Genomic DNA, 27,307 nt, shown 5'->3' with positions numbered 1-27,307 from the left:
ATGGCGGTGAGCCGGGCGCTCGGGCTCCGTCTGGCCTACGCGGCAGCAGGCGCCCTCATGGGCCTCTCGGCCTTCCTCACCTGGAGCCTGGCGCCGGCCTTCCGCCAGCCCGCCACGGCTGCCGCGGGGGGGCTCTCCGGTACGGGGGGGTTCCGCTGCGGGGGGCCGGGCGCGTGGGGGGGTGTTTCCGCTGGGGGGGGTCCTCCGGTACGGGGGGGGGGGTTTCCGCTGCGGGGGGCCGGGCGCGTGGGGGGGTGTTTCCGCTACGGGGGGCCGGGCGCGTGGGGGGGGGCTCTCCGGTACGGGGGGCCGGGCGCGTGGGGGGGGGGCTCTCCGGTACGGGGGGGTTCCGCTGCGGGGGGCCGGGCGCGTTGGGGGGGTCTCCGGTACGGGGGGGGGTTTCCGCTGCGGGGGGCCGGGCGCGTGGGGGGGGGGGCTCCGGTACGGGGGGGTTCCGCTGCGGGGGGGGGGTTCCGCTGCGGGGTGCCGGGTGCGTTGGGGGGGGTCTCCGGTACGGGGACCTGTGGTGGTTGATGTGCGGTGGCCGGGTCTGTCTGGTGTGGCGGGGCATGCATGGGGCGAGGGGGCTCTTTGGTACGCGGGGGTGGGCATGGGTCCGGGGGGTTGCTGTTTGGTACGGGAGACTGTGGGGGGGTCTCCTCGGCACACGGGGCGGGGGTTGGGCGTAGGCACAGGGGATGAGGTTCTCTGGTATAGGGCAGGCCAGGTTGGGGGGCTCTCTGGTACAGACTGAGCACAGGCACAGGGCTCTGGGTGCTGGCATGGAGTGTGGGGGCTCTCTGATATGGGGCTAGTATGGGGGGCACGAGGGGGCTCTCTGGTATATGGGGGCTGGGCACAGGTAATGAGGGGCTGTCCAGTATGGGAAGTTATGGTGGGGCCCTCTAGTATGGGGGGGCTGGTGCAGACAGGGGTGGGATTCTCTGGTATCTGGGAGGGGCAGGTGTGGGCATGAAGAGCATTTTCCAATACCTAGGAAGCAGGGGGTCTCCCTGGTATTGGTGGGGTCCTCATGCAGCTGGGGCTCCAGGCACACCGTGGGCTTTCCAGTTGGGGGAGTGGGGAGGCGAGGGGTTCCAATGGGGGGACACAGTACAGGCAAGTGCTAGAGCTTTGTTCTCTGGGATGGGACCTGGGGAGTTTATGGGGGGTCTGGCTTGTAGCTACTGCCCAGGCCAGCCTGTCTGTTAGGGATTCTTGGGGTGGGAGATCATGGCACTAGCAGTCTATGCTGTGCTAGCTTGTGTGTGTGGGATGCAGCCCCCTATGGTAAGGGGCCCTTGCATGTTGCACTGCTGGAACCCTGTGCTGAGAGATCTGTTAGTCCAACTGTGCCGGGGGTTTATACTGTATGCACCCCCCCACACCTGGCTGGGGACTGGATTGGGTGCACCTCACTGCCTGGCGGGGGATCGGATGGATTCAGGCAGGTCCCCAAAGTGCTTTCATGAGCTAGTATTTCTTTCTCAGTGACCTAGAGCAGTTTCTGATCTTGTGTTTTGGGCTGGCTGCTCTTTGTTGTGGCTCATTTTATTCATCATCTGCGAGGCTTTCTCATGGAGTTTGACATTTACTTAGTTTACAGCTCATGAGGCTATGTATAGCCCACAGCCACTCCCCTCTCTAACCAGGGCTCAGCTTCCAGTGTTTTTAAGACTGTACCCGTCAAGATGGAGGGTTGTATGCTGGGATTTATGCTCCACCAAGTTTGCTGTAAACGTGGCTGTCCTCTGCTCCACTTCATTCAGCCCTCATACTGCTGGGAAGATACTTTGGAGGAGATTTGGAGTCACTGCAGGTGTATACAGGCTATCAGAATAGCCCATTCTGATACTTGTGGGACTAGATTTATAGAAAGCTTTTTGGTTTTGCTCACTTAGGTAATATATTTACAGCGTCCACTCTCAAGATTGTTAGGGTTTCATAATTACAAGGCAGTTGTAAGCTGCTCATGTTATGGTAGATGGGAGTGGGATCTTAAGTGTTGTAATTCTGCTTTTGGGTGTGTTCATTCGTCTGTGGGAGGATTTATAGATTTGAAGGCCAGAATGGACCATTATTTTCTAGTCTGACCTCTAGCATAACACAGGCTGTGTAACTTCGCTAGTAATTCCCCCATCAAACCCATAACTTTTGGTTGAGCTAGAGTAAATTTTATAAAAACGCCTGGTTTTGATTTAAAGACTTCAAGTGATGGTGAATCCACCAGGCCTCAAGGTATGCTGTTCCAGTGGTTAATTCCCCTCACTGCTAAAAAGGTATGCCTTTATTTCTAGTGTGAATTTTTCTAGCTCCAGTTCCTATTCTGGAACTCATTATAGTTTTTTTTTCTGCTAGACTAGAGAGTCTAATCAATCGGATCAGTAATGTCTTCACATGTACGTATTTTTAGCCGTTGGTCAACTCACCTCAAGATCAGCAAGTGGCACCATGTGAGAGAGAGAGAGTGAGTAGAAATAAATGGAATTCTTAAACAGCAAACAGTCTACTTTATATGTAGTCAGGGTAATAGAGATACTTCTAAGGATTTTGTGGGAATGATAGAGGCTCTCTAGATGTCTGAACCTTAATGTTGCCATTGTTGACTCTTTAAAAGTGTGTCAGAGCATTATCTGTAACTGGTAGTAATCAAAGGCAGTAGGTCAGTGATTTCTGCAAGACTTTTGAGAGAGTGGGGAAGCCCTTATGGCAGGGGTTCTCAAACTGGGGGTCGGGACCCCTCGGAGTCATGAGGTCATTACGTGGGGGGCCACGAGCTGTCAACCTCCACCCCAAACCCCGCTTGCCTCCAGCATTTATAATGGTGTTAAATATATTTAAAAGTGTGTTTAATTTATTAGGGGGGTCACACTCAGAGGCTTGCTATGTGAAAGGGGCCGCCAGTAAAAAAGTTTGAGACCCACTGCCTTATGGTTTCAGTGTGCTCGTCAAGAATGGGTGAGGTATGGAAACTTCATCACAGTCTACATTAAGGACTGTTAAAATTGACCAGTTATATCACACAGGTTGCCAGCTGAACCAAAGTGGGCTGCACTTTTTGTTAAGTGAACAGCCAGGAAAGGTTATTGGGATCATAAGTGTCTCAACTGGGGCTGAGAAATGGATGTGGGGAGGGAGGGAGGAAGGAAGGAATAAGTTTGGCCTGTGAGGTAGAGTAAGGTAATGGAGAGGCTACATGGTGGTCTCATTGTATAGGTGATCAGAACATTCAAAAACGGAAGAGTTGCAGCAGATATATAGGGAGTCCCTCCCTGTATTTTTGCACATGGACCTTTGAAACTTTACCTGGTAGGATTCTGAATTTTCTTTAGTGGTGTCCCTTGAAGTCAGGATTTTTAAAGGACTATAAGTGAGACTTATAACGCACTGTTAATGTCTGATCCAAGTTGAAATTTGCCATTTAAAGTGGTGGTTTCAGGGTTACGTTAACTTCTTACCAAATGTGAAAACTCAGTAAATGAATAATTTAAGTAAAAAAATAACGTAATTCTTCCCACTTCCTGAACCTCATTGCTAACAGGTGCTGATTTTTCTCTTGTGTAGCACATCAGTCCCTAGAACGTTATTGCAGCAGCCCCTAGCTATTTCCTAGCAGTGCTGCTGTTTTCTCTGTGAAAGGCTGAGGGTGGATTGCATATCTCTTTTGTCTGTGTGGTTTTTGTAAATGAGGATTGGAGACATTTTTTACCACTCACAGACTCCAGACACACTTTTTATGAACATAGTTTCAATTCAATAACTGATTAGGCTAGCCCAAAATATGGCATTTGGGGGTGGGGTGGGGGGATGTAATAAAAGGCTGGGATTTTAACCTTTTGTGGCTGCTGTGGTAAACCCAATATTCTGGCTAGTCCTGTCACTGAAAATGTATTCTGTTAGTTCTAGGCTGCGTGTAAGGTACTGGTGAGTCCAGAATGGCTGCTGTCTGCCTGCACAATCACTGTGTTTTATGAACAACTTAAAGTTCTCATTTTGTAATGTTATCTGTCACACTCACAAAATAAAACTGAATAATTGAAACATGGACTTTAAACTACAAAAAGTCTAATCTTTCACATTTTCATAGTTTAAAACCAGTGTCCAGAGCAGTGTGTTCAGAGTACAGTTCTGCAGGATGAACAAACCTGTCCTGATTTGAGAGCTCTGTGCTCTTGGTTGTTGGTTTGACAGCTATCAGCATTCAGGGACTATAAAACCCTTATTATGGACCATGGATTACTGCTCTCAAAATGACAAGGAAGAATTGAAAGCATCCCTGAGTTTGTTAAAAGTTTTGGATTGGCAGCTCATGTTTTATCAGCTGTTCACTGGAAGCTTTCACAGTTTTAGTCACCACAGGAACTGAAGGGATCCCCATTTCCTGAGACTTCTTTGGTAACATCATCTGTGTAATGCAGGGTGTAGCAAGTGGGAGGGCATAATTTGAAGATAATGCAGTTCCACAGATGTCTGTACAGTTTGAAAATTTTAGGCCCAAATTCAGAGTGACAGATGATTTTTAGTTTTTGGAGTGCTCTGCATGTAATACTGTAAAGAGGTCTCATTTTCAGAAAGTTTGTTAAACACCTGCCTTCTGAAAATCAGACTGCTTTAAATCACTTAGAATTATTAATTACGGCCAATATTACCATTGATATGTGACAAGAAGAGAATTCATATAGTTCTTGTCCGCTCTAGGAGTAATATATAGTAATATATATGTCGGAATATATATTATTTTCTCTATACAGCTATTTTCAGAGTAGAACTGCATTTTTAAAAGTATATGGATCTCTCATGTATTCTGCTTGAACTCTGGAAAGCCAACACTCCAGTGTGTTTCTGATGCCCTGTCCAGTGCAGCAGCAAGTCATGGAGCGTCTGAGACGCACAGGATCCCGATATTCCCATTTGCCAATACTCCGTTCCTTCCCAACTGACTTTTCCTCTGTGTGCACTGCTCATACTGCACACTGGGAGCTGTTGTTCTTTGCTGGTTGGAGAATCAGACAGAGGTGCCACCTACCTGCCCCATTCTCCTGGTTCTATAGAGCTATTTGGCATACAGTAAATACAAAAGAGGTTAAAGAAAAACCTATTTTCTACTGCCTGCACACACATCCTCCCACTTTGCAATGGGGTTTCCATAGCCTGCCTCGTGACTGGGTATTAGTGTGAAAGGCAAAAACAATATCAAAGCCATTCCAAACTGTTGGGTCTGAGGTTGTCTAGATCGGCATTTGCCATTCTATTTTAACTCCACTTTGCATCACAGTGCAGACTGCATTCCTGGAATACTGTGAATCTTCAGTTAGTGAAGTTGTTCACTACTCCACACTTAAGAGGATCCCACTATATTTAGGCAGTGGTGGCCCCTTAAGTCTCAAGTAAACAGTGCTTTAGTTTAATTTTTGTCTCTGGGATACTTCATTAAATAGATTAGTCTGTTTTTATTTTAACTCATTAATTAGTAGTTGTTTCCATTGAGAAGAGATGGAAGGAGAGGAATTGGGCAAGCTTTTGAAAAGTTCCCTAACTTTAGAAATTTCACAATAAGCTGGCGAGGAAAGTAGGTGCCTTTTTGTGACTTTCCATATTTTTAATAGGATATTAAATACCAAATGACTGTTGGTTAGCTAATGTTTGTGACACAGCCCACGAAGGCGGGGAGGCATAGTGTTTGTGCTGGTGCAGCCCATGCTGTTGTGAAAACAAAAAGCTGAGCTAGGTGTGTCAATGCAGAACAGCCCGTGCATTGGATCAGACTATGCTGGCTCTTGGCACAAACTTTCTATTAACTGAAATGTACCTGTTGCATTCACAAGCTTCAAAAACTCATCCAGGCACCTGAATGAGAGTTGTAGGTCCAGTAGTGTGTATGTGGGAGAAGGTTGTTGAGTATCTTTGGCAGCCTGGCAGCAGTTCCTCATTAGCATGCCTCTGATTAAGCCAAGAGTTTGCCTGCCTGTTTGTTTTATCATTTTGTATTTGTTTGTACATATTTATCTAGCTTTAACATCTTTCCACTTTACCCTCACCTCTTGCATTCTTGACCACTTCCATCTCTTGGATGTCCAGCTCTGAGAGATTGCTGGTATGAGTGAAATTAATTGCTTCACTGACTTTAATTTCCTCCTTTCTTGTTTGTTTGTGACATCAACTCCTTTTCAGAGTCTGTTTAACCAAATGCTTTTTCCTTTTTTCCTTGATGGTTCACTTTTCTTTCTATCTCTGATTTAAGAATTTGGTAGGCAGTGTCAAGTATTTCTCTCTCTTGTGAAGCCTGTTCCTCTGTGTTTGTAATCAATTTATTACAGTCTAGACCAGGGGTAGGCAACCTATGGCACGCGTGCCGAAGGCGGCACACGAGCTGATTTTCAGTGGCACTACCCGGGTTCTGGCCACCAGTCCGGGGGGCTCTGCATTTTAATTTAATTTTAAATGAACTTTCTTAAACATTTTAAAAACCTTATTTACTTTACATACAACAGTAGTTTAGTTATATATTATAGACTTATAGAAAGAGACCTTCTAAAAACGTTAAAATGTATTACTGGCACGCGAAACCTTAAATTAGAGTGAATAAACGAAGACTCGGCACACCACTTCTGAAAGATTGCCAACCCTTGGTCTAGACACTGCCTATGTTTTTCGGTTACCTATGATGTTTTATTCCCCACTGCTCTATGCCTTCTAATCTGCCTTCCCCTGGTGGTTTTCATTAACCTGCAGTCCTTTTCAGGTGTTCCTCTTCTACACGTTTTTACTCTTGGCTGCATACTATTTATTTATTAAGGTTATATACCATTGCAAAGATGTGGAAACCCGGGTGCCGATAGGTGGGGTCCAAAATCCTTCTCCCGGTACCTAAAGAACAGCCTGTTTTTCAAAGGTGCCGAGCAGCTACATCTTCCATTGACTTCAGGAACTTAAATATGCACTTACACATCCAGACTTGAAAATTGTGATCTGTATCAGCAGTTCTCAAACTGTAACAAGCCAAGGACCCATTGTGATTTAAATTTTTTTGGGGACCCCCAAGTCATGCCACTCAGCCCCAGGCCCCACCCCCATCCCACCCCTTCCCTCAAGGCCCCACCCCACCTCTTCCCGCCCCCCACTCACTCCACCCCCACTCCCCCATCGCTCACTTTCCTCCCCCCTCACTCACTTTCACCAGGCTGGGGCAGGGGGTTGGGGTGCAGGAGGGGGTGCGGGCCTGAGAGGGAGTTTGGCTGTGGCCTCCAGCCAGGCAGCTCTTACTTTGGGTGGCTCCCAAAAGCAACCGGCACATCTCTCTGGCAGCGGCTCCTTGGCAGGGGGTGGGGAGGGCATTTGGATAAATGGATAATATTTCCATATTTTAACAGGATATTAAATATTATACATAGAATTATTGACTCTTTGGAGACCCTGCTGACTAACCTAGGGCCTTAAGTATATTGTGCAACTCCATATGGGTGTCTTGATGCCTGCACAGAATTAAACAGCAGAATAGTCAGTGGTTCTCAAACTGGGTCAGGACCCCAAAGTGGGTTGCAACCCCATTAGACTTGCTGGGGCCCGGGGCTGAAGCCGAAGCCCAAAGGCTTCAGCCTTGGGTGGTGGGGATCAGGTTATAGGCCCCCCATCTGGGGCTGAAGCCTTTGGGCTTTGGCTTTGCCCCCCGCCCCACCTGGGCAGTGGGGCTTGGGTGGGCTCAGGCTTCAGTCCCCCCTTGTGGGGTCATGTAGTAATTTTTGTTGTCAGAAGGGGGTCATGGTGCAATGAAGTTTGAGAACCCCTGGAATAGATTGTAGAAAAGGGTTGTGTTTATGCATTAGCCAGTCTTTAAATATTAACTCTGGTTTAAATACAAAAATACCACAAATTCATCATCTAAATTTGGGGTGATGGCAGTAGAATCTTATGCTTTAAAATGGAGAAGATAGGCATGAATGAAAAAAATTGAAGAAAGTAGGCAAAGAATGAAAAATATACACATACACCAAAACAGGAAAATATGAATGGATATTTTTGTCTTGATGCCCCTTTCTCCCTCCTTTCTCTTGTCTTTTTAGACTACGTTTTTAGAGGCCAAGATCTGTCGTATTTTGTGTCTATGAAATGCCAGGCAAAAATAATAAATAATATTGTTGGTTTAGTTTTGAAGTGCTATATTAGATGCACAAAGCATCTGAAATCTATGTCTCATTTCCTGCTACTAAAACTGGCTGATCAGACAGACTTAGCGTTTAGCCAAGACTTCAAATGCCAAGTGCCTTTCTTCTTGCACATATGCAGTCCAGCTTACTTTGCTCTGAACCAAAAAGTCAATCCACTTGTACTGCACATGCCCAAAGTGCAATTTTGTGGGCTCAGAAGTTGGCCAAATAAAAACCAGTTTTCACTGGAACACTCAAAAGATTCTTCTCAGAGGACTGTTTCCCTAACAAATTACAATTTTCAATCCCCAGCTGTTTTGGCATAAGAACTGTTCAAAGTCTTAAGATTTTTTTTTTTAACTTGTTCTCAAAAATGACTGAAGCTGAACTATTTTGGCTCAGACTTTCAGAAGAAAACATTTTACCCTTTCATAGAGATCTACAATTCTTCAGCCTGACAGGGCAAGGTCTTTGATAGTTATGAATGACAAGACAGGGTCAGAATGGAAATGCATAGGGTCCCTTCATATAGGTGTCACTAATGCTTGAGCTTGAATAACTGCGCTTATAAAACAAGAGTCTTATGGATGTTTGATGGAAAATGGCATTCGGATAACGTGTTCTGAAGAAACTACTTTGGGTTAAATATAGTTATATAATTCTCCCCAGAAATGTGCCAGTGGTTCACAATAGCATTATCCATATTTATTTTAATTTTGCATAGTCATCACATTTGTCATTGTCAGCAAATTTGGTTGTTTATTTTTTAAACTCCTGTTTAACTGTTTGGTCTTCTGGAACTCACTGTGGGAAGAAGAGCTGTTAGGGTTTTTTTATGCTGTCTTGTCCTTTGTCAAATTGTCCATGATACCCATTGCTGTAATTATGAAGGGTATTTGTCCCCCACCTGATTTGACAGCAGAGGCAGCTTTTATAGTGTCTTGGTCAACAATGCAGCTCATTTACCAAGGCTCTGAAAAATTAGTCAAAATGACGAGGAACTGGTTTTTAAAAAAATACAACCTGGTGTTCATTTTAGTTGTTGCATTTGGAGAAAATGAGACTTGTTTTATGTACCTTGAAGTATGGGAAGCTTTGGAATTGTTATTGAAATACTGAGGATAATTATCAGTATTTTTCTCCTTTAAGAGTTGGCTACCAAACTTGGTGACATCTTGTTTTGAACTTATTTTTAGGAACTTGTTCATTTACACACATTCCAAGTACTCTCTAGGTTTTATATTATTAAATCTGGATTTAAGATTTGTCAAAATATCCAAGTTGACTTTTTCTTTAAAGAAACTCTGCTTCTGTCCACTCTGTTTCAGATCTACTATGTGCTTTACTTATGGAAACAGTCTCATCTAAAATAAAGATTACCTAGTAAGAAATCCCATAGATTCTGTTTTGCTGAATGGCTATTTTAGCCCAGGACAGTTCCGAGAGCAATCGTCTGAGAGTGGCAGCAACCAAATATTTCCAACTGTGAAGGATGTAAGATTATATGCCACTGAGGCAACTTCATCTGACCACCTTCCAAAACTGCTGCTTCAGGGCTACCTCCAGAGACCCTGATACTGCTTCTGTATGTGACTGTGGTGTGGGGCTTGGATCGAACTACCTGGATGCAGAGTTGGGTGGCAGTGGTTAGATGGAGTATTTTTTGGGAGTAGGATTATGTGAAACAGAAGATTTAAACACTGAAAGTCATGAACTGAATCCTCTGGAGGTCTTTAAACCTCTCTTTCCCACTTTAAATGACATCATTTTATTTTATTCCAGTAAAAATTGTTTCTAAAAACAATTTTTTGGAGCAGAACAACTGAATCAGTCAGTTATTGTATTAGTGTTGGAGCCAGTCCAGTAGAGCGCACAAAGCTGTATAGTGCTCTTACATTAGATGTGTGCCATATTTCTGCTGGAGGTGTTCTCCTATAGATGATGAGTGTACTCCTTGTTGTTGAGAGAGCAGAATGGTCTGAATGCATTCTAATCACAACATGACCATGTAACCCTGTTAATGGGAGTGTACTATGAGACACAAGGATAGGCTATTTGAAATTGGGGCGTTCTGATGTCACACAATATCATCTTGTCTTCATACCATTGTAAGAACATGCATCAAAATGAAACCAGGCTCAGGCTTCGTAGTTTCATATTAACCAGGAACAGTCATGTATTCTCGTTTGTCATGTATTCTCGTTTAGTTTCCCACATAGTTGTTACGGCTACTATCAAATTTTTCAAGACCCTTTTATTTTTAATCTGGCAAATTGACCTGGCCCCCTCACCACTTACCCCAGGGAGGTTATGGGATAGAGATGGTTTCCTTTCATAGCTCCACTAAGACAAGTTTGTTTACGTGGCTTTGTATGGTGAAGAGCTTTGCTTCTGTAATCTTTGTTGGTAAAGTCAAAGTCTTGGGGCTTGTCTACATGTGGAGTTATTGAGGAACAGCTATTCCTGAATACCTCCCATGTGTGGACATTTTTTTCCTTAATAAGGTGGCCTTGTATCTGTTTAAGCTTAACTCAGTGGGCTAAATAGTGGGTTAAACTAAATATGGATAAGGCACTCTTACTGTGACATGAAGGTGTCCACGCATGGAGCCGTCATGGGTTGCACAGGCTCCGTGCTCTGGAACCACTCTGAATGAAATTCAGACAGGACCCACTTGTAGTCTGTCTCCCCTCAGGGCACACTCTCACTAGGGCAAGCCTCCTTGGCTTCAGCGTTTCCGGGGGTCTGACTTGGAATGTTCAGCACCCCTCTTCATGCCCTGAGCTCCCCGCAATGAGTCCACCTGGGGAAGCCTTACTTGCCCACCAAAGGGGCCATGAACCCCCAACTTGACTCTCAGCCAGCAGTGTAAAACAGAATGGTTTGTTAATCATCTACATTACAACACAATGTAGAACAGATCTTGTTAGCACAGAAAGCAGGAAGTTACAGCAAAGTCCATTTTGGAGGGATCCAAAGCCCTGCACTCTCCCCCCTGAGTCCCAACCCAGGAGTAGCTTTTGTCCAGCAATCTCTCGCTATCATGGTTTCAATAAGAATGTTTGCTGAGCTATCCATGGAACCCCATTGCCTTTATTACTATATAAAGTGCCTTGGATTCCTGTGGCTTGGAAGGAAACCAAGTCTTCAGTTTTCCCAGTGAATACTTACCGTAAATGAGCGTGTGAGGGGAAATTACCTTTTGGGCAGAGACTGGTCATAATTCTCCAGGAAGCTAATGCTCTGAATTTCAAAGACACTGTATATGCTGTCCTGAACAGCTTCCTGAAAACTTAGCAATAAATGCTCCAGTTTATCACATATTTCCCTGTTGTTTTTTTATTGTGAAGGCTTTAATCTCAGTAATCATATTTTTTTGTGTTTAACAATGTATTGGTCTGACTTGGAATAATGGGCTATAGCTGTAATGAGCAGCAGAAGGTATCTGCTGGCCTGTGGGGACAGTGCTTCAGAATGTGCTGTTCATGAACCATGTAGCCCTGTAGTTGTGTGTTAATTTTACAGAGCAGGGGAGAAGAAATGCCTTGTTAGAACTCCTCCAATGTGAAATGCACGGGCTTGGGTTGAAAGTCATTTGTATCTAATATTGCTGCTTCACTCTTAAAGTCCAATTACTTGGGCATTGGTCACTTGCAGTTGGGAGCAGCAGTTGACCAGCCAGTACGCCTGTGCAATTGTTATAATCTACAGATGTTAAGACCAGAAGGGACCAGTCTAATAATCTGCCTAATGTGCATAGCTCCGGCCAGAGAGCCACACAGGAAGTGGACTATATGGGAAATGCCTTCCATCACCCCATCTCAAACAAGGCTTCTCTTGTGATAGAGATTGTATATGAGTGTTTCAGGTACTGTACTGTCAGTAACAGTGGTCACTTAGTTTGGTACTAGTTTCAAAACAAAACAGCCCTCTGAAATGAAAGCTTCTTGTCCCTCATATAAGCCCTCCCTATCCTCACTTCCTGTTATGGAACAGGAAGTTCTATGACCTTTGTAGGAGAGAGGAATGGGTGTTCATTCTCCAGGCCCATTCAGTCATGGACCTGTGGCCAGAACATCAGAATGGGAGTCAATTGGCATGACATGTGATGACACCTATTCCCTGAGAACTCAGACCAGGAGCAGCTCTCACTACTGGCTTGGCCCCTGTTCAAATCTAGGTTTGGTTCCCTAGAAATGGAATTCTACATATCCCATTACCAGCTCCAAGAGCCTCCCAGTTGCCCTGATGTTCAGTCTGGATTTCATTTTGATTGGAGACTATTCTAGTGATCCTGGAGTGATTAGTTGCCATTGACGTGTTTTTTCAGCTACTGTACATATTGAAAAGGAAGGAGCGCCATCCCCTTTTAAATGAGCCTTTCTGTTGTGCTTACCTGGCAGTGGCTTTTAGTGTTATTGCTCATGCCCAGTATGTGTCAGTTATGCCAAGTCTGAATTAATCTTCTCCAGTTTTGATCACAAATACACTTCTTAAAAATAAAGCCGACTGGATGCAGTAGCATTAAAGCCAGTGCCAGGAAAGTGCTCCAGAAAGTTAACTGTACTGGGGAAGGCTTACTTTGCCTCACCACTGATACCCTGCGGATTAGTAATTTAGCAACTTCTCTCTGATGTTTGAGTCTGTGCAGGTCTCTTTTTTTTTTTCTTTTTTTGGGGGGACCTCTTGTCCCTTGACATTTGTTTTTTCTTTACCTTAAACTTGTGAGGACACTTCTCAGAGCAGGTGTTTCTTTTGTTCAGCCACATAGGACAAGAGAAGTGTGATTGGACCTCTGCAGGTTTCTAAGTTCTGCTTGCCTTGGTTGGTTGTTTTTTGTTGGTTTGGTTTTGTTTTTTTGATGGTTGAGTAAAGTTTCACTAGTGGCCTTGAGTTTGAATTGTACCTAGCTCAGGGGAGTCCTTAACTTGGTTTGGACTTTCATGCGCTACCACCATACAAGTAACTAGGAGCAAGCAATATTCCCTCTAATTTTTTCCATCCGTGTGCGGAATAAATTTTGTTATATGCACCGAGGTATGTGCGGATGTGCGCCACCAGTAGAAACAAAAAACCTAGCTATGATATATATTTTTAAAAAGTTAAATTGGGATAATTACTCCAGCCAGGACAGATTAGGCATTTTAGAACTCACTACTCAAAGAATTAAATTTAAGCGTAAGAGAAATAACAATTATGAAATGCATAGACCAGTCAAAACACTAAAATAACACTCTTTGAAAGAATAAAATTACAGAGAATATATGTGCATTGCAGGAATTACCAAGAAGTAACAACTACGATAATGCACGTATGTGTTGGGAGGTGAGTGTGACACAGAGACTGTGTGTGTGTGTGTGTGTGTGTGTGTGAGACACTGTGTGTGACACAGAGAGACTGTGTGTTTGACAGTATGTGTGACCCAGTGTGTGTGACTGAGACAGCGTGTGACTGAGTGTGATACAGCGACTGTGTGTGTGTGACAGAGACTGTATGTGAGAGACACAATGTGTGTGATACAATGACTGTGTGTGTGAGAGCGAGAGAGACCCAGAGACAGCGTATGTGCTGGCTGTTGGGAAAGTTTCTGAGATGCCCTGCGCTGTCTCTTTAAGAGACTCACTGAAAGCTCTCCTGCTCTGTCCTGATCCCTGTTGTCTCCCCTCCCCCGCTCTGCAGAGATGAGGCCTGGGGGGGGAGGGGAGAGAGTGTGTGTGTGTGTGTGTGAGAGAGAGAGAGAGAGACAGAGAGACAGACTGTGTGCGCTAGCTACTGGGGCGATCTCAGAAACAGTGCACTGTCTCTTTAAAAAAGGCACTCAGCCACTCACCCTTCCCCAGCCAGGCTGTGTCCCCTGCCTCTCCCCTGCTCTGCGGAGATGGGGTACAGTGGCAGGAGGGGAGGGGGACACCCTGACATCAGCACCCAGGAGCAGCTGCAGGATGGAGCAACCTGGGAGGGAGCACCTGAGCACATGCTGCCCTCCTAATCAGCTGGGTGGCACTTAAATATCTCTCCTGCGCAGCACGCCCAGCTTACAGGGGACACAGAAGCAGTACTGTCATAGTTAAAAGCAGGCTGTGATTTGGTGCCTGGACTGGCAAACTACTTTTACAGCTTTTCAAGGCAATCAGCTCATCTGATTCTAAGTATGAAATTGTGAACAGCAAGTGGTGGAAGCCATCCCTGACTTATTTGATACTGCAGTAAAATCCTAATTCTCCTCAATGAGAATTCATTTCCCTGCAGTGTAGTTCTTGGATTCTAGACAGCTGTTCTCTGAGTTGGATTCCAACCCTGTGTGTATTCAAAGCATTAGAATGAATTTAAACTTGAATAAATCATAATAAGGTAGCTAGTTTTGTGTCTGTCGCATCTCTCCTAGTCTTCTAGGTTCTGAATGCAGTGAATGCATTCTTAATTCACTAGGAATCCAGTTAGAATGCATTGGTGGAAAACTGTTTTCACTGTGGGCCCTTTACAGCGCTGCATCGTTCAGGATTGTTAGTGATCTGACCATCAGTTGTAAATATTTCATGAGCTTTATAATAAATATAAAATCCAAAATATAGTAATTTTATGCAGACTGAACAGATGTTGCAATTGCTAAAGACTGCTAGGCTTCAGCACTTGTGAAACTATTCCCAGGGATGGTGCCTATATGCTGTTTTTGTTTTTGAGCTTCCCAATTCTGAGAGTTTGGAAAAAAGCATGAATAGCTGGAATTCCAGGCTAACACGAACCTTTTAGAGTAGCAGCCGTGTTAGTCTGTATCCGCAAAAATAACAGGAGTACTTGTGGCACCTTAGAGACTAACAAATTTATTAGAGCATAAGCTTTCGTGGGCTACAACCCACTTCTTCGGATGCATATAGAGTGAATCATATATTGAGGAGATATATATACACACACATACAGAGAGCATGAACAGGTGGGAGTTGTCTTACCAACTCTGAGAGGCCAATTAAGTAAGAGAAAAAAAAAAAACTTTTGAAGTGATAATCAAGATGGCTCAGTACAGACAGTTTGATAAGAAGCAAGTGTGAAAATACTTACAAGGGGAGATAGATTCAATGTTTGTAATGGCTCAGCCATTCCCAATCCCTATTTAGCCCTGAGTTGATTGTGTCTAGTTTGCATATCAATTCCAGCTCAGCAGTCTCTCGTTGGAGTCTGTTTTTGAAGTTTTTCTGTTTTAAGATAGCCACCCGCAGGTCTGTCAAAGAATGGCCAGACAGGTTAAAGTGTTCTCCCACTGGTTTTTGAGTATTATGATTCCTGATGTCAGATTTGTGTCCATTAATTCTTTTGCGTAGAGACTGTCCGGTTTGGCCAATGTACATGGCAGAGGGGCATTGCTGGCACATGATGGCATATATTACATTGGTAGATGTGCAGGTGAACGAGCCCCTGATGGTATAGCTGATGTGATTAGGCCCTATGATGGTGTCACTTGAATAGATATGTGGACAGAGTTGGCATCGGGCTTTGTTACAAGGATAGGTTCCTGGGTCAGTGTTTTTGTTCAGTGATGTGTGGTTGCTGGTGAGTATTTGCTTTAGGTTGGGGGGTTGTCTGTAAGCGAGGACAGGTCTGTCTCCCAAGATCTGTGAGAGTAAAGGATCATCTTTCAGGATAGGTTGTAGATCTCTGATGATGCGCTGGAGAGGTTTTAGTTGGGGGCTGAAGGTGACAGCTAGTGGTGTTCTGTTATTTTCTTTGTTGGCCCTGTCTTGTAGGAGGTGACTTCTGGGTACTCGTCTGGCTCTGTCAATCTGTTTTTTCACTTCAGCAGGTGGGTATTGTAGTTTTAAGAATGCTTGATAGAGATCTTGTAGGTGCTTGTCTCTATCTGAGGGATTGGAGCAAATGCGGTTATATCTTAGAGCTTGGCTGTAGACAATGGATCGTGTGGTGTGTCCTGGATGGAAGCTGGAGGCATGTAGGTAAGTGTAGCGGTCAGTAGGTTTCCGGTACAGGGTGGTATTTATGTGACCATCGCTTATTAGCACAGTAGTGTCCAGGAAATGGACCGCTTGTGTGGATTGATCTAGGCTGAGGTTGATGGTGGGATGGAAATTATTGAAATCATGGTGGAATTCCTCAAGGGCTTCTTTTCCATGGGTCCAGATGATGAAGATGTCATCAATGTAGCGCAAGTAGAGTAGGGGCGTTAGGGGACGAGAGCTAAGGAAGCGTTGTTCTAAGTCAGCCATAAAAATGTTGGCATACTGCGGGGCCATGCGGGTACCCATAGCAGTGCCGCTGACTTGAAGGTATATATTGTCCCCAAATGTGAAATAGTTGTGGGTGAGGACAAAGTCACAGAGTTCAGCCACCAGGTTAGCTGTGACATTATCGGGGATACTGTTCCTGATAGCTTGTAGTCCATCTGTGTGTGGAATATTGGTGTAGAGGGCTTCTACGTCCATAGTGGCCAGGATGGTGTTTTCTGGAAGATCACCGATGGATTCTAGTTTCCTCAGGAAGTCAGTAGTATCTCGAAGATAGCTAGGAGTGCTGGTAGCGTAGGGTCTGAGGAGAGAGTCCACATAACCAGACAAGCCTGATGTTAGGGTGCCAATGCCTGAGATGATGGGGCGTCCAGGATTTCCAGGTTTATGGATCTTGGGTAGCAAATAGAATGTCCCTGGTCGGGGTTCTAGGCATGTGTCTGTACAGATTTGTTCCTGTGCTTTGTCAGGGAGTTTTTTTAGCAGATGGTGTAGTTTCTTTAGGTAATCCTCAGTGGGATCAGAGGATAATGGCCTGTAGAATGTGGTGTTAGAGAGCTGTCTAGCAGCCTCTTGGTCATATTCCAATTTATTCATGATGACGACAGCACCTCCTTTGTCAGCCTTTTTGATAATGATGTCAGGGTTGTTTCTGAGGCTGTAGATGGCGTTGTGTTCAGCATGGCTGAGGTTATGGGGCAAGTGATGTTGCTTATCCACAATTTCAGCCTTTGCACGTTGACGGAAGCAATCTATGTAGAAATCCAGTCTGTTGTTTCGACCGTCCGGAGGAGTCCACGCAGAATCCTTTTGTTTGTAGTGCTGGTAGGGGGGATTCTGTGGGTTAGTATGCTGTTCAGAGGTATGTTGGAAATATTCTTTGAGTCGGAGACGTCGAAAGTAGGATTCTAGGTCACCGCAGAACTGTATCATGTTCGTGGGTCTGGAGGGACAAAAGGAGAGGCCCCGAGAGAGGACAGACTCTTCTGCTGGGCTAAGAGTATAGCTGGAAAGGTTAACAATATTGCTGGGTGGGTTAAGGGAACTACTGTTGTGGCTCCTTGTGGCATGTAGCAGTTTAGATAGTTTAGTGTCCTTTTTCCTTTGTAGAGAGGCAAAGTTTGTCTTGTAAATGGCTTGTCTAGTTTTTGTAAAGTCTATCCATGAGGAAGTTTGTGTGGAAGGTTGGTTTCTTATGAGAGTATCCAGTTTTGAGAGCTCATTCTTAATCTTTCCCTGTTTGTTGTATAGGATGCTGATCAGGTGGTTTCGCAGTTTCTTTGAGAGTGTGTGACACAGTCTCTCAGCATAGTCTGTGTGATATGTAGATTGTAATGGATTTTTTACCTTTAGTCCTTTTGGTATGATGTCCATCTGCTTGCATTTGGAAAGGAAGATGATGTCTGTCTGTATCTGTACGAGTTTTTTCATGAAGTTGATGGATTTCCACTCCATACGGCTAAATGCAGTGCCTTGCATAATGACAGGTTTCAGAGTAGCAGCCGTGTTAGTCTGTATCCGCAAAAATAACAGGAGTACTTGTGGCACCTTAGAGACTAACAAATTTATTAGAGCATAAGCTTTCGTGGGCTACAACCCACTTCTTCGGATGCATATAGAGTGAATCATATATTGAGGAGATATATATACACACACATACAGAGAGCATGAACAGGTGGGAGTTGTCTTACCAACTCTGAGAGGCCAATTAAGTAAGAGAAAAAAAAAAAACTTTTGAAGTGATAATCAAGATGGCTCAGTACAGACAGTTTGATAAGAAGCAAGTGTGAAAATACTTACAAGGGGAGATAGATTCAATGTTTGTAATGGCTCAGCCATTCCCAATCCCTATTTAGCCCTGAGTTGATTGTGTCTAGTTTGCATATCAATTCCAGCTCAGCAGTCTCTCGTTGGAGTCTGTTTTTGAAGTTTTTCTGTTTTAAGATAGCCACCCGCAGGTCTGTCAAAGAATGGCCAGACAGGTTAAAGTGTTCTCCCACTGGTTTTTGAGTATTATGATTCCTGATGTCAGATTTGTGTCCATTAATTCTTTTGCGTAGAGACTGTCCGGTTTGGCCAATGTACATGGCAGAGGGGCATTGCTGGCACATGATGGCATATATTACATTGGTAGATGTGCAGGTGAACGAGCCCCTGATGGTATAGCTGATGTGATTAGGCCCTATGATGGTGTCACTTGAATAGATATGTGGACAGAGTTGGCATCGGGCTTTGTTACAAGGATAGGTTCCTGGGTCAGTGTTTTTGTTCAGTGATGTGTGGTTGCTGGTGAGTATTTGCTTTAGGTTGGGGGGTTGTCTGTAAGCGAGGACAGGTCTGTCTCCCAAGATCTGTGAGAGTAAAGGATCATCTTTCAGGATAGGTTGTAGATCTCTGATGATGCGCTGGAGAGGTTTTAGTTGGGGGCTGAAGGTGACAGCTAGTGTAGAACCCCGACCAGGGACATTCTATTTGCTACCCAAGATCCATAAACCTGGAAATCCTGGACGCCCCATCATCTCAGGCATTGGCACCCTAACATCAGGCTTGTCTGGTTATGTGGACTCTCTCCTCAGACCCTACGCTACCAGCACTCCTAGCTATCTTCGAGATACTACTGACTTCCTGAGGAAACTAGAATCCATCGGTGATCTTCCAGAAAACACCATCCTGGCCACTATGGACGTAGAAGCCCTCTACACCAATATTCCACACACAGATGGACTACAAGCTATCAGGAACAGTATCCCCGATAATGTCACAGCTAACCTGGTGGCTGAACTCTGTGACTTTGTCCTCACCCACAACTATTTCACATTTGGGGACAATATATACCTTCAAGTCAGCGGCACTGCTATGGGTACCCGCATGGCCCCGCAGTATGCCAACATTTTTATGGCTGACTTAGAACAACGCTTCCTTAGCTCTCGTCCCCTAACGCCCCTACTCTACTTGCGCTACATTGATGACATCTTCATCATCTGGACCCATGGAAAAGAAGCCCTTGAGGAATTCCACCATGATTTCAATAATTTCCATCCCACCATCAACCTCAGCCTAGATCAATCCACACAAGCGGTCCATTTCCTGGACACTACTGTGCTAATAAGCGATGGTCACATAAATACCACCCTGTACCGGAAACCTACTGACCGCTACACTTACCTACATGCCTCCAGCTTCCATCCAGGACACACCACACGATCCATTGTCTACAGCCAAGCTCTAAGATATAACCGCATTTGCTCCAATCCCTCAGATAGAGACAAGCACCTACAAGATCTCTATCAAGCATTCTTAAAACTACAATACCCACCTGCTGAAGTGAAAAAACAGATTGACAGAGCCAGACGAGTACCCAGAAGTCACCTCCTACAAGACAGGGCCAACAAAGAAAATAACAGAACACCACTAGCTGTCACCTTCAGCCCCCAACTAAAACCTCTCCAGCGCATCATCAGAGATCTACAACCTATCCTGAAAGATGATCCTTTACTCTCACAGATCTTGGGAGACAGACCTGTCCTCGCTTACAGACAACCCCCCAACCTAAAGCAAATACTCACCAGCAACCACACATCACTGAACAAAAACACTGACCCAGGAACCTATCCTTGTAACAAAGCCCGATGCCAACTCTGTCCACATATCTATTCAAGTGACACCATCATAGGGCCTAATCACATCAGCTATACCATCAGGGGCTCGTTCACCTGCACATCTACCAATGTAATATATGCCATCATGTGCCAGCAATGCCCCTCTGCCATGTACATTGGCCAAACCGGACAGTCTCTACGCAAAAGAATTAATGGACACAAATCTGACATCAGGAATCATAATACTCAAAAACCAGTGGGAGAACACTTTAACCTGTCTGGCCATTCTTTGACAGACCTGCGGGTGGCTATCTTAAAACAGAAAAACTTCAAAAACAGACTCCAACGAGAGACTGCTGAGCTGGAATTGATATGCAAACTAGACACAATCAACTCAGGGCTAAATAGGGATTGGGAATGGCTGAGCCATTACAAACATTGAATCTATCTCCCCTTGTAAGTATTTTCACACTTGCTTCTTATCAAACTGTCTGTACTGAGCCATCTTGATTATCACTTCAAAAGTTTTTTTTTTTCTCTTACTTAATTGGCCTCTCAGAGTTGGTAAGACAACTCCCACCTGTTCATGCTCTCTGTATGTGTGTGTATATATATCTCCTCAATATATGATTCACTCTATATGCATCCGAAGAAGTGGGTTGTAGCCCACGAAAGCTTATGCTCTAATAAATTTGTTAGTCTCACGAACCTTTTAGATCTTCCATTCAGCATAATGCTAAGGGACTGTGCTTTTGATGACTTGAACCTGTTTGCAAAGTTTGTGTAGCACAACACCATGACCTGTCAGTATCTAAAGGCAGAGGTGTAGCAGATAATTTTGGGGAAAGGACCGAGGTGTATGTTGTTCCTTTCAGACCATGTGGGCTGATTGCCAGCAGTCAGAGCCCTAAACCCAATTTAGAATAATTAGAATTTTAACACTGTTATTGTTTAAAACTAATCACTGTGTGGATGCTCTTGGGACCATCCCTAGAGAAAGGGAGGCTGACCATATCTTCTTTTGCATGTGTCAGTCACACTTGTCACCAATTTTTTTGCTCCGTCATTTCAGATGATTATTCTAGGCTAGGGCTCAGAGGTTTAACTGATGATAAATGTTGCTAAGTAATTTTTCATGCAGAAAGTGCTGTCAGGCCTTGTATAAGGAGGGAACCAGGTGATTCCCTGTGTGCTGAATCAGTTCCCGTCATAGGAAAACCACACCATCAACTTCTCCTAAGAACAGCAGCTTCAGTGCTGTAACACAAGCACCATGAATCAGCACTTTAACCAAGTAATATGTGCTTAGTCATTGTGTGAAAGTGCACGCTCAGCTGCAACAACGATGGGGAAATGTGTACATTGTGCAAACTGTGAACATGGAGCTTCCCGTTTTCTGTGTTTTAAATGTGGTTTGAACTTTTAGCTACTCACTAGAGAGAGCAAGCTTAGTTAATATGGTATTCAAGGTTAGTAGCTTAACCTTCTAAGTGCTAGGTTCTTCTAACAAGCTTCGCACCATGTTATTAAAATATTGCTCACACTGTTGTGATCTTCTGTATGTGTCCACAGAGCACAAGAGTGTCCTTCTGCTGAACACATCCAGCTCAATTCTGATATCTGGTATGTGTACACAGAATGCTGTGTTATGTAAAATCAGCTATTCAAAAGCATTGGCAGTAGCTGACATCACAAGATTTGCGGCATTAAGCTCTGGAGTTGCTTTAAGGAGTAGTGCTTCAGTGCTATCTGTCCAACCAGATTAACAGGAGAGAAACAAGAGGCAAGCCCTGCCTATCTGTTTATACACTGAGAAAGGGTGTAATCCCCGCCCCATTCCCCTCAGCATGAAATCGGGCTGAGGGCTCTGTGACAGTGAGAATTTTCTGTAATTTTTTTAGGAATCCTAGGTTTGTTTCAATTTCCCCATTATTTTGAATGCCCACCCAATGGGAGAAAAAGGACTCAGTTTGCTCTCAGGGCAGGCTGAGACATAGGGGTGTGTGTGTGTGTGTGTGTGTGTTGCCTAGCTGTCTAAGCCGGAATGGGCCATTAAAAAGGACGGGCCTAGACTGATACTATATCAGTAGAAAATCTGAGAAGACAATGGAAAACCCAGTCACCAGGACATTGGCACCTAGCAGCCAAAGACCCAGAGGGAGATGGATGGAAAGTTCTTTGCAAAAGTTGGAAGGTTTGTATTGAAAGAGGCAGGAGACTGCAGGAAGAGAAATGACAGTCTCATGGTCAAGGCAGTAGAATGCCACCCAGGAGAACTGCATTCTATCCCTGCCTCTGCCACAGAGGTCCTATGTGATCTTGGACAAGTCACTTAAACCAAACTCTTTACAGGTGGCTGCAAATGTTGTGTGCCTCATTTGCTGTGTGCCCTATTTGAGACACCTTGGGCCAGATATGCAGAAGTGCTGAGTCTTTATGACTGCAAGTGATACTCCTGGGGGAATTCTGTGCCACTGCGCACATGCATATTTCAAGTGCCATGTGCATATTTAATTTTTTTGCAGAAAATAGCTTCTGCTGAAAAGTTACTGCAGTTCCAGCTTTTGCCACTGGAGGGCGCTGTAGCACTAGAACAGAGCAGCTGCTCCTGGAAGCCCCAGACCAGATAGGGAAGAGAAAGAGCCTGCCTTCTTCACAGCGCCTCTTGGGGCAGGTCAGGAGACAGGGATTATGGGGAGACAGCATGGGGCTGCTGAGGGGTTCACAGACGGAGGCTCATAATGGCTAGTGGGAGAGGACAGACTGGGACGAGGGCTGAATAGGAGTGGAGGCGCAGGGCCATGGGGGAGGGAGGTGCAGGGCTACAAGGGGAAGGGGTATGATGAGTGGGGGCACAGACACATGGGGACAGGAGGTGCAGGGACACATGGAGATGAGCGGAGGGGGCTGGCTGAGGGGGTGCAGGGACATGGGCAGAGCTACAGGGGAAAAGGGGGATGGCAGAGTGGGGGCACAGACACACATGGGGACAGGGGTAGATGTGCCTGACTGAATGGGAGAGGCTAGGGGTCATCCAGGGTCTGCATGGGGACACTTCCTAACAATCCCTCCATGCCCCGCAAAAAAACCTGTTTCATACTTTTCCCACCCATACCTAACAACCCTTCAAGTTCATATCCAGGCTTCTTCCCAGCAATTATTTCCCTCTCCTCAGCTTCTCCATTACCCCTGACTCCCCCAAGCCTTTGAACAGCTTCTGAGGGGTGCCGGAAATACGGTTTTGTACTGTAGTTTAAATGAATTATTACTCAGAGTTCTGTATTAATGTGCCTAGTAAGGAATCTATTTGTCAAAAAACATTTCCTGACTTTTTGTTGTTGTCTATATTGTTACAGACATACTTGCTGACAGGTATTTTGAAACAAATTACCAAAATAATTGAAACTGGTGTGATTATATTGTGTTATTTTGACAAATAAAATGTGCAGAATTTTTAAATCTTTGGTGCAGAATTTTTAAATTTTTGGCACAGAATTCCACTGGAACTGTGCTTTGAACAACTGAAGTGCTATAAAATGCTAAGTACTCTGAAAAATTAGCCCTTAGGGTTTTGGCACCCAAAATTAGTGGTCATGTGACAATTTTGGCTTTAATCTCTGTGCTTCAATTCCCCAGATGTAAAAAGGGTTAATAACACCATCAAATCTCTTGAGTGTAGTGGCAATAATCATTAATATTTGATGCACTGAACTGCTTATTAAGTATCCGTACTGTGGTGAGAGAACCGTAAAAATGCCCGGGAGGAAATTAATCTTTATATTCAGGGCAGGGTTTGAACCAGTGTGTGTTATATAAGGCCTGGGGTCATACATTGAATGTGGAGGATAAAAAGTTATCTATTTAGTTATCTATCTGAATAACTACCTATTCTTGAATGAGGCTGGTTCCTGTGGAAAAAATAGTGTGAGATCCTGTAATTGAACTCTGTTTCATAATACATACACACAAGGGGGCTGAATTAGGGTTGCATGGCCAACCTTAATTCTAGCATTTCCTAAATTTTGAGCGCTTGACTTCGAAGCCTTAATGTTCTTTTAATGTAGTTTTTGGATGTAATTAGCTGTATGTTTGTTTATAGACACCTTTCTGTGTTGCTGTGTGATCCATTATACTGATTCCGCTTGCTGTCTAATTGAGCAGGTGTTCTGGCGCTCTGGGCCCTAATCACGCATGTGATGTATGTGCAGGATTACTGGAGGACCTGGTTAAAAGGGCTGAGGTTCTTCCTCTTCATCGGGATCCTCTTCTCTGCTCTCTCCGTGGTGGGATTTTGCACATTCCTTGTTCTGGCCATCACCAAGCACCAGTGTAAGTATATTGTACCAAGAGTGATCATGGGGAGGTCATCAGGAAGGCTGGAATTAATGGGATTGTAGAGGGGAGAACAGGCACAAATTAGTGACTTGCCCAAGATATTGAAATTACTTCTAAGCACCTGTCTATTCAGCCTTCATAAATCAGTTTGGATTGGAATTTTGCCACATAAGCCTACAAGTCCCTAAACTCTTTGCATCGGTCTGCGCCTGTCAGATCTCCAGCACACCATGTAAAGTTACGATGCTATAAAATATTTAACAATAAGCCAAAGAGGAAGGGTCAGTATTGTTGGACTAACTCTGTCACCCCCAGGGATTCATTAACACCATGTTGGCTGGATGGAACTCGCTTTTAAAAAACTGTTCACATTTGTGATATTTATGGCTAGACAGCCACCCAAACAATCCCATCTGCCAAGGATTGGCAGGGTTCATTGGGAACAGAGCCTCTTAACTTCCCTTCGTTTAGATCCAAACGGAGTTCTTCTACAGAGATTTGAAGATCTCCTTTCATTGTGACCATTTCTAACACTTCAGTAGAATATGTTAATTGTGCCCAGTTAGTCAATTCCCACCACAGCAAGATGTGGGCTTGGGGCAGGGGAGCAGTGAGAGTTACTGTGACTGATAGTGTGGCTTTGGGGCTCTAGAAACAACACTACTTAATTTGCATGCTTTAGTCTGGACTGCACAGCACTTTCCTGTGGCAGAGATGGAGAGACCATCTGCCTACAATATAAGACCGCTGAAGATCTAAGTGTGTGTGAAAGCCTTGTGCTGAACAACCTCTGAGAGGCATGGAGCACTGCGTTCCCAGGCAATGGCACTTACCATCTCTAGTGCCCCATTTTACGCTAGCTGTTTTCTGATGAATAACCAAAAATGCTTCTTTCCTTTACATCTCCGTGAGCTCTGCACAATATGGGCAGTTGATACATAAGCATATACCAGTAGTGTAAGATCTTTCAAACCATGCAGGTTTTTCAGACTCCATCATTAGATGCATGATCATCCCAGTTTGCTTTAAGTGACGTGGAGTAAGCTCCAAGCAAGGGTGTTGTAGGGCTCTGTGAGTGAGGCTGGGTCTCCTCTGAAAGACTGGGAGTGTAGAGAAGTAACAGCATTCCTCTTGTTCCTCCAGTTAGCATGCCTCTCTCATGCTGTCCTGCTCTGCAAATGCTTACAACACTTATGCTATCAGCTATTCCACTGCATGCAGTCCTGTGCTCCCTTCAGTGTCCCCTCCTGCCACTAGCAGGGAAACATCCTTCTTGCTATGTGTGTGGGATTCCTCTCTTCTCCTCAGAACCCCCAAATCAGCTGAGTTCCTAGAAAACAGTGGTCTTTTCAAATGGAAAATGAACAGTTGTGTGGAAGCATGTTCCATCGTGTAACCACAGCTCTCTACTCTCGGACCCACTTAGCCGTAGTATTGAGCTGGCTGTTGGGTTGGTAGCTGTATGATTGGTGTTTTGCTGCAATCGCTGGTTACACACCTGGAGGATCCTTAATGGGAGGAAGGGAATGGCTTCACAGTGTGAAGAAGGGTCACTGTCCCCCTTGGTCAGAATAGCATCGTGCGTGGATCTTCCTTGGCGATGGCACGAGTATCCTTTCCATTTGCTTGGAACTGGATTCAGGTTGAGCCTCCAGGACCCACTGCTCTTAGAACTACAGAACCCTAAGCAGAACTGGTGCAGTTCAGTGGCACCAGTGCACACAGCACAGCTCGCAAACCTCGGTTACTCCTGGAGACAGGAGCACAAGTCTTCTGTTGAACGGGAGCTTGGAGAGAGGTTCTTCCTGGGACAGTCTTTTACGGTGCATGTGTTGGTGTTGGTCCTGCTTTGAGCAGGGGGTTGGACTAGATGACCTCCTGAGGTCTCTTCCAACCCTAATATTCTATGATTCTATGTGGAAATCTAAAGGGGGATTTTAAATATAACTGGCTTCTTTTCTTTCCTAGCCCTGACTGACCCCAGCAGCTACTACCTGTCGTGTGTCTGGAGTTTCATCTCCCTGAAATGGGCCTTCCTGCTCGGCTTATACTCACACCGGTACAGGAATGAGTTTGCAGACATCAGCATCCTCAGTGACTTCTGAAGCTTGGACTTAATTCTGTCGGAAGCTGCTAATGTTTGACTGGGCTTTTGGATGCCCTGCACTGGAAGGAGACTGCGAAGAGGCAGAGAGCAGGAGCCAGCCCAGCTCCGCAGGACTTGTCTGTCTGCAGTAGGGGTTTTCCCTAATTGCTTTTATTCAACCACTTAATTTGGCTAATTATGTCAATCTAGTGTTTTTGTTACCCTCCGGGGAGTCCATGTGTCTGGCAGTGAGTCAAGAAGTTCCATGCACTCACATGCAGCAGGCCTCAATGTGCTATCTGCATTGCTCTGCTGGTATCGTAGACCAATGACTTTCAAACAGGAAAATTGCAAATTAGCCTGTGGATGCAGCACCTGGTTAAGAATTGGGCATCTTTCTCTTAGCCAATGACTCACCAGCCTGCTCGTGGGGGTGCCCGGGGTTGCTTAGCAGAGGACCATGCCCTGTGAAGGGAGGTCTTTATTCTCACAGGGTGATTTGAGCAGGGGGGGTGCATGTTCCTTCCCAGCACTGGGAAGGACAAACCCATCGATACCTCCACACCAGCCCCCCAAACCTTCAGCATTTCATTGTGCTTCTTCCTGTAAACAGTTGGGCCAAGAATAAGGCATGGTGCTGGCTCCACCCTGCTGTTTAGAGCACATGCATCCCCTTGTGCAGGCCAGAAACAAGAAGTCAGCAATGCAGTGTCAGTTGTCTTAAACAGAGGTCACTGATGGGGGGCGGGAATCCAGTGCTGGAGAGAATCAATGCTAGCTGAGCATTGCACCCTGTTACATTGTGCTGCCTGTTAACCCAGGATCATTCTCAAAGGAAACTATTTTATTACAGCACTTAAGAGTGAGAGATGTAGCAAGTGGCATGTGACGTGTGGGTAGTGGGTGCCC

General features: G+C 45.0%; 1 protein-coding gene across 1 annotated transcript; it reads left to right on the top strand.

Annotated features, from left to right (window-relative positions):
• Positions 1–26,710, top strand: SLC48A1 (solute carrier family 48 member 1). Its single transcript, XM_065419341.1, has 3 exons — positions 1–139; positions 24,139–24,306; positions 26,281–26,710. Exons 1-3 carry the CDS (start codon positions 1–3, stop codon positions 26,415–26,417), a joined length of 444 nt encoding a protein of 147 aa, XP_065275413.1. The 3' UTR covers positions 26,418–26,710.
• Positions 26,711–27,307: the final 597 nt, after the last annotated feature.

This window comes from Emys orbicularis, chromosome 19 (assembly GCF_028017835.1).
Source record: "Emys orbicularis isolate rEmyOrb1 chromosome 19, rEmyOrb1.hap1, whole genome shotgun sequence".
Lineage (NCBI taxonomy): Eukaryota > Metazoa > Chordata > Testudines > Emydidae > Emys > Emys orbicularis.
Note: the sequence above shows the minus strand (reverse complement) of the source record. Positions and strands in the feature narration are given on the sequence as shown.

Bases quoted from the DNA above. Each gene is read 5' to 3' on its own strand.
- SLC48A1 (XM_065419341.1), top strand. From the start codon at position 1: ATGGCGGTGAGCCGGGCGCTCGGGCTCCGTCTGGCCTACGCGGCAGCA. The intron at 140-24,138 runs GTACGGGGGGGT...CTAATTGAGCAG, and splicing joins TGCCGCGGGGGGGCTCTCCG to GTGTTCTGGCGCTCTGGGCC. The intron at 24,307-26,280 runs GTAAGTATATTG...TTTCTTTCCTAG, and splicing joins GGCCATCACCAAGCACCAGT to CCCTGACTGACCCCAGCAGC.